Here is a 7,063-nt window from a genome sequence, read left to right as displayed (position 1 = left end):
TCTATCTATCTATCTATCTATCTATCTATCTATCTATCTATCTATCTCTTGGCCATACACAGTATGTATGTGTATATGTATATATGGGTATATGTATATATGTGTATGTGTATGTATATGTGTATGTATATATGTATGTGTATGTATATGTATATATGTATATGTGTATGTATATATGTATATGTGTATGTATGTATGTATGTATGTATATGTGTATGTATATGTGTATGTATATATGTATGTATGTATATGTGTATGTATATATGTATGTATATATGTGTATGTATATATGTATGTATATATGTGTGTATGTATATATGTATGTATGTATATATGTATGTATGTATATGTGTATGTATATATGTATGTATGTATATGTGTATGTATATATGTATGTACGCATGTATATGTGTATATATATGTGTATATATATGAGACTTTTGCTGACTCACTAAAAAACAATATCTATCCAAACCACAACAAAAAGCCAGTGAGTAGACAGTATTTATTCAGTTTGAAATAATTAGTGTATTTAGCAGAATATGAGTTTAAAGTATAATAAATGGTTGCAATTTGACTTTAAACCTTCAGCTGGGAAAGTATGCATTCAGATAGATATCCAAAAACGAAAAATAAAAAAAAATCTATAAACACAATTTTGCAGGTTTTAGTGGGTTTTTTCTCTCTCAAAAAAATCATGTTCAACACTGTTGCTGCTTTATGTTTTGTTGACTTTTAATTAAATCTATAATTGTAACCCCAATAACAAGCAGAATGTGCATTTTACATTTTAACAATACAACATATACAACCAAAGTTGTCCTGAAGAGTTCTCAGTAATGGATTATTTTGTTCATCATGTGAAATTGGAACTGAGCACACAGAAATCAAAACCAACACTCATTACTACAAAAAGAGAAATTCAGAAAGCTTGTAAGGATTTACCTTCAGCTGGGTTTATGAAAGGAAATTAAAAAACATTTGGTGAATAAATTAATTAAAAGCATTTTAAAACTATCTGGAACAGATGAATAAATGATACAATTAGTGTATATGTTCAGGAAAGGAATGCACTCATTTGGTTTTTGGAACTGATGAGGAAAATATATATATTTTTATAGCTGAAAAGAAAAATGCAGGTTAAAAAATGTGTTTAACTTTTTGCATCAAATCAGCTATATTCATTTCTGGAAACTTGTCTGATCATTTTCTGTCGAGAAATGTTTACTGGTACTTGATCTTGCAGCGAACTGGAAGTTTCATCACTCCAGTGATGGAAAAACACTCAACACACACTTACATAAAAGCTCAGTATTTTTGGTATTGTGATCCTACAGCAGGATAACTTTTAAACCCTGTTTTTTTATGCTAAATCAAGTACCATTGTAACACTATCTGTTCTTCACACAGTCTGAGGATGACTCAAAAGTTCTGAAGTTCACTGGCAGCAGGAACTTACTTTAATTTAATAAAACAAAAAAGGAGAAAATGTGACGTTTTTCCCCAATCTGTGGTCGTACCAGTGGATTTACCACAGCCATACTTTCTCTTCCTCTATTTCCTTTTTTTTTCTGTATGAAAAAGCTGGATTTTGGGAAAACCCTCGCCTCTCTCCTCCTCCTCCTCCAGCCGTCACATCCGGGTTAGTCAAATTGGTCGGAGCTCGATGTTGCCTTCGCTTAACGCTCGAAAACGTTAAAACATTTTTAAACTTTTTTTTCTTTTTGCGTCTTTCACGCTTCATAACCTATACCTTGATAATTTGAACAGTAAATATAACTAGTTACTTATGTTTTATGTGTAAATTTAAGTTCGATAAATATACAGATTGCCCCTTTTAAGCGGTTTTAGCTAAATGTTACACCAACCTTTAACAGGAATAATCACAGCTATGTGTAGATATAGACTTAAAAGTTCTTCTTGCGTGTTAGTAAAGTGTCACGACGTTTAAATTCCTTTAGTGGACGCACAACTTCCACATTGAGTCGCTACTTCACCGTGATAGTAATTATATCCGACGTTTTAGTCTGACAGTGAAAGCATCACAAGTTAGGCAGCTCGCAGTTAGAGCAGCAGCCTGATGAAGATCCGCCGCTCGCTGACATGGACACAAGTACAGTTCAGCGCTGAAACGCCGCGCAGTTTTCTGTTTTTTAAAAAAAAATTTAACAGCGACTAAAACTTCTCCCACGGCAGCACCCATGTAAACAGCCCCCTCTCTCTTCCAGTACTTCGAGCCATGTCCAGGAGCCTGAAGAAGAGGAAGAACCACTGGACCAACAAAGCCCACGAGAGTATCCTTTGCAGGAATGAGGAGGGGGAGCTGGGGCTGGAGCTGAAGGGCGGCGCGGAGAATGGACACTTCCCGGTGGTCGGCGAGCTTCTCCCGGGCAGAGCGGCGTGTCACAGCGGCAAACTCAGCCAGGATGAACTCCTGCTGGAAGTCAACGACACCCCCGTGGCGGGACTCACCACCAGGGACGTCCACGCTGTGGTCAAACACAGCAAAGACCCCGTCCGGCTCAAGTGTGTCAAACAAGGTGAGTTGTTTACATCAACTTTATTTCTCCTTAAACGGATTATAAACATCTTAAACGTGACTTTACTATTGTAGCACCTCCAAAACACTTGATTACATACACAAACCGGATTCCAAAAAAGTTGGGCCACTAAACAAATTGTGACTAAAAACTGAATGCAATGATGTGGAGATGGCAAATGTCAATATTTTATTCGTAATATAACATCGATGACGGATCAAAAGTTTAATCTGAGTAAATGTAACATTTTAAAGGAAAAATATGTTGATTCAAAATTTCACAGTGTCAACAAATCACAAAAAAGTTGGGACAAGTAGCAATAAGTGCTGGAAAAAGGAAATTGAGCATATAAAGAACAGCTGGAAGACCAATTAACACTAATTAGGTCAACTGACAACATGATTGGGAATAAAAAGAGCTTCTCAGAGTGTCAGTGTCTCTCAGAAGCCAAGATGGTAAGAGGATCACCAATTCCACCATTGTTGCACAGAAAGATAGTGCAGCAATACCAGAATGGTGTTACCCAGCGTAAAATAGCAAAGACTTTTAAGTTATCATCATCAACCGTGCATAACATCATCAAAAGATTCAGAGAATCTGGAACAATCGCTGTGCGTAAGGGTCAAGGTCGTAAAACTCTACTGGATGCTCGTGATCTCCGGGCCCTTAAACGTCACTGCACCTCGAACAGGAATGCCACTGTTAAGGAAATAACAGAATGGGCTCAGGAATACTTCCAGAAAGCATTGTCAGTGAACACAATCCACCGTGCCATCCACCGTTGCCAGCTGAAACTCTACAGTGCAAAGAGGAAGCCATTTCTAAGCAAGCTCCACAAGCTCAGACGTTTGCACTGGGCCAGGGGTCATTTAAAATGGAGTGTGGCAAAATGGAAGACTGTTCTGTGGTCAGATTAGTCACGATTTGAAGTACTTTATGGAACACTGGGACGCCATGTCATCCGGACCAGAGAGGACAAGGATAGCCCAAGTTGTTATCAACACTCCGTTCAGAAGCCTGCATCACTGCTGGTATGGGGTGGCATGAGCGCTTGTGGCATGGGCAGCTTGCATGTCTGGAAAGGCACCATTAATGCAGAGAACTATGTTCAGGTTCTAGAACAACATATGCTCCCATCTAGACGTCATCTCTTTCAGGGAAGACCCTGCATTTTTCAACACGATAATGCCAGACCACATTCTGCAGCAATCACAACATCATGACTACGTAGGAGAAGGATCCAGGTACTGAAATGGCCAGCCTGCAGTCCAGATCTTTCACCTATAGAGAACATTTGGCGCATCATAAAGAGGTAGGTGCGACAAAGAAGGCCCAAGACGATTGAACAGTTAGAGGCCTGTATTAGACATGAATGGGAGAGCATTCCTATTTCTAAACTTGAGAAACTGGTCTCCTCTGTCCCCAGACGTCTGTTGAGTGTTGTAAGAAGAAGGGGGGATGCCACACAGTGGTAAAAATGGACTTGTCACAACTTTTTTGGGATTTGTTGACGCCATGAAATTTGGAAACAACAGATTTTTCCCATAAAATGATACATTCTCTAGTTTAAACTTTTGTGATTTGTGTTCTATTCTGAATAAAATATTAGATGTTGGCACCTCCACATCATTGCATTCAGTTTTTGTTCACAATTTGTTTAGTGTCCCAACTTTTTTGGAATCCGGTTTGTAATTTAAAGCTGCAAAAGAAGTGTGTTTTAAACTTATTCTGTTTTATGGGGTGCTGTGGATGGATTTGTCAAAGCCAAACACTCATTGAGCTGAATTTAATTGATTTATATAATATAATTCACAACAAAAGTCATGTCAGGACACTACAAAACATTCACACATTATAAAATGCCAATTAGTAAATATTATTTACACAAGGAAGCCAATCTAATCTTCACTTTGTTGCTGTCTCCTATACTGAGAAACACATAGGCGACTGTGGGAAGGAAGAACTCCATTTTAACAAGAAAAAAACACTTTTTTTTTGTCTTTACTGAGAGAATAGAAAACAATACAATAAAATGCAGTATAGCCGCCAGGGGGTTACAAACATCGAGACAATACTTTACAATACGACAGCACGTAAGGTGCAAGTTTTAATGGCCTTCGTATTGGTGGTATATTTACTTGTTTTGATATATTGTTTGACCTCATTTTCAAAACTGGAGATAAATCGTTTTTGATTAGCGCGACGACATTTGCGAATATGCCATTTGACGAGGTATAGGATAATTAATAATATAGAACTGTTTTTTTTTTTTTTAGCTGTTTGGTAGTGAAGCCAAACAAAACATGTTCGAAGCAAAGTGAGAGATCTGGTTTAGTAAAAGTAGAAATCAAAATACAATTTTCCAAAATTGAGAGTCGAGAAGGGGCAAGACCAAAATAAATGAAAGACACCTTCTGAGTTTTCATCACAAAAAGAGCAAATTATATTTATATACTTGTTAAACAGTTGTAAATAAATATTGGATGGGTAAAATCTCCATCCATCCATTATCTTTACCCGTTAATTCCATTTTTGGGTCACGGGGTCGCTGGTGCCCATGTCCAGCAATCACTGTGCGAGGGGCGGGGTACACCCTGGACGGGTCGCAAGTCCATCACAGGGCCACATAGAGACAAACGAGACAAACAACCATTCACTCTCTCACTCACACCTAGGGACAATTTAGAGTTACCAATCAGCCTAACATGCATGTTTTTGGTCTGTGGGAGGAAACCGGAGTACCCGGAGAAAACCCACGCATGCACGGAGAGAACATGCAAACTCCACCCAGAAAGGCCCCTGGACCGGGGTTTGAACCAAGGACCTGCTCGCTGAGAGGCAGCATCTCTACCAGTTGCGCCACCGTGCTGCCCTGGGTAAAATCTATGAATATATATATTTTTTCCTTCCAAATTTGAGGCGCTAGTGACCTATTTTTGTTGAGGAGAATGGGGGCAAAACGGGGTGAGAGAGAGGGGGAGACCTTGCGGAAGGGTCGTCAGGACCGGGACTCGTACTCGCGACCGCCGCTACGAGGATTAGCCTTGAACATGGACTGCGCTCTTAACCCCTGTGCCATAGCCGCATCCCAATCTATGAATAATTTTAAATGATACTTCTCTTACTTTATTATTTATCATGTATCTGCTTGGTAAAGTCCAAATCCTTTTCCAATCAAGGTTATTAATAAAGGTGTTCCGATAAGGTACCACGTATGGAACGGACGGAACCACCTGCAGAACTGGGCTCAGGATGGGTGGTTATCTAAAGTGCAATGTGTTGTCATCATTGAATGTTTCTATACAATGATGAAATTAGTTCTCTGCACATGTGAGATACACCCAGGTGGAGCAGTGGGCAGATATGGAAGCACACGGGGTGCAGGTAGGGCCTTGCTCATGTAGATGAACAGATGCTGGGATGTATTCATCATTTAACGCGGATTCCTCATTTTTCTGGACTGAATAAAACGTGCATTGAATTTAAGGAAATGCAAACGTGAGACGTCATTTAAATTTGACCCATCAAAATGAATGCGGTCATTTATTTACAGAATCAAATTTAACATCAAACATTTACATTAATTTGGCAAATTATGAAAATAACAACATAAGCAATCAATCAGGAAAAATCATACGGCCATGATTTTACCGTTGCTGCACCACAGACATTTATAAAACTGTACAACTATGATCTTTTACCCACACGGATGTGAATAAGCACTTTACACAGACATTTCTAAATATCTGGGAGAATTTCTACTTCATAGGAAAGTTTAAAGATGGAAAGAAGTTTAGAGGGAGTAAAGGATGGTGTGTGAGGGAAATTAAGTGTTTTCCAGAACCGACACTCTCCATCAGAAGCCCAGCTCGCCTCGGTACGCTTGGTAGGAAACTTGACCCATTACCTCTCTGATGATAATCAGCAGATATGGTGTTCCGTTAACGCTACCGGTCCAGCGTCTCCTTAGAATGGCTGTTGCCCGTCAGAAGTAGTGGCGAGGCTCTGTTCGACACACATTCACCTCAGTGGAAAATGTTATAATCCCATGGAACTCGGAAGAGCTTCGTTGTCATGTCAGGAACTCCAACAGCACTCCATCAGAACTTTAGCTCTCGTGTAGTTTACAGAACTCCCACAGAACTCTTGAAGTCTGACAACTCTCCAACTCTGTAACTCCGTGAGTCTGTGTAGACCAGGAAGTACTGACATTTTAAAGGCTCTTTCCCGGTTCACTTTTTGGGATTTTTCATTGGTCAGAAACGACCAGAAGGGGTGTGTTTTTGTGACGTAAGGGGTTAGAGACGGCGAGAATTGTTATGAGACAGCTCAGAAATGTTCTCACAGACCGAGAGGGTTCTGTTTTGGCGTGCCTAAGACACCGGTGCAAAACATCTCTATTTACGTCTGAGAGGATTCTAAAACATGACAGTTTTAACATAACAACTTGTTTTTCGTTTGACTGTAACCTTGTAAACGCACACACTTGCTCATTCAAAAGCAGAAATCAGAAAAATGCATAA

General features: G+C 39.3%; 1 protein-coding gene across 1 annotated transcript in view; it reads left to right on the top strand.

The window, feature by feature from the left end:
- The first annotated feature begins 2,170 nt into the window (after positions 1-2,170).
- magi2a (membrane associated guanylate kinase, WW and PDZ domain containing 2a) overlaps positions 2,171-7,063 on the top strand; it is a 326,057-nt gene continuing 321,164 nt past the window's right edge. The window contains exon 1 of the mRNA XM_037695758.1: positions 2,171-2,540. Coding sequence (XP_037551686.1) covers positions 2,240-2,540 — 301 coding nt within the window. The 5' untranslated portion in view covers positions 2,171-2,239. The remainder of the gene's footprint in view (positions 2,541-7,063) is intronic.

Source organism: Nematolebias whitei, chromosome 22 (assembly GCF_014905685.2).
Source record: "Nematolebias whitei isolate Nwh7 chromosome 22, NemWhi1, whole genome shotgun sequence".
Classification (NCBI taxonomy): Eukaryota; Metazoa; Chordata; class Actinopteri; order Cyprinodontiformes; family Rivulidae; genus Nematolebias; species Nematolebias whitei.
Note: the sequence above shows the minus strand (reverse complement) of the source record. Positions and strands in the feature narration are given on the sequence as shown.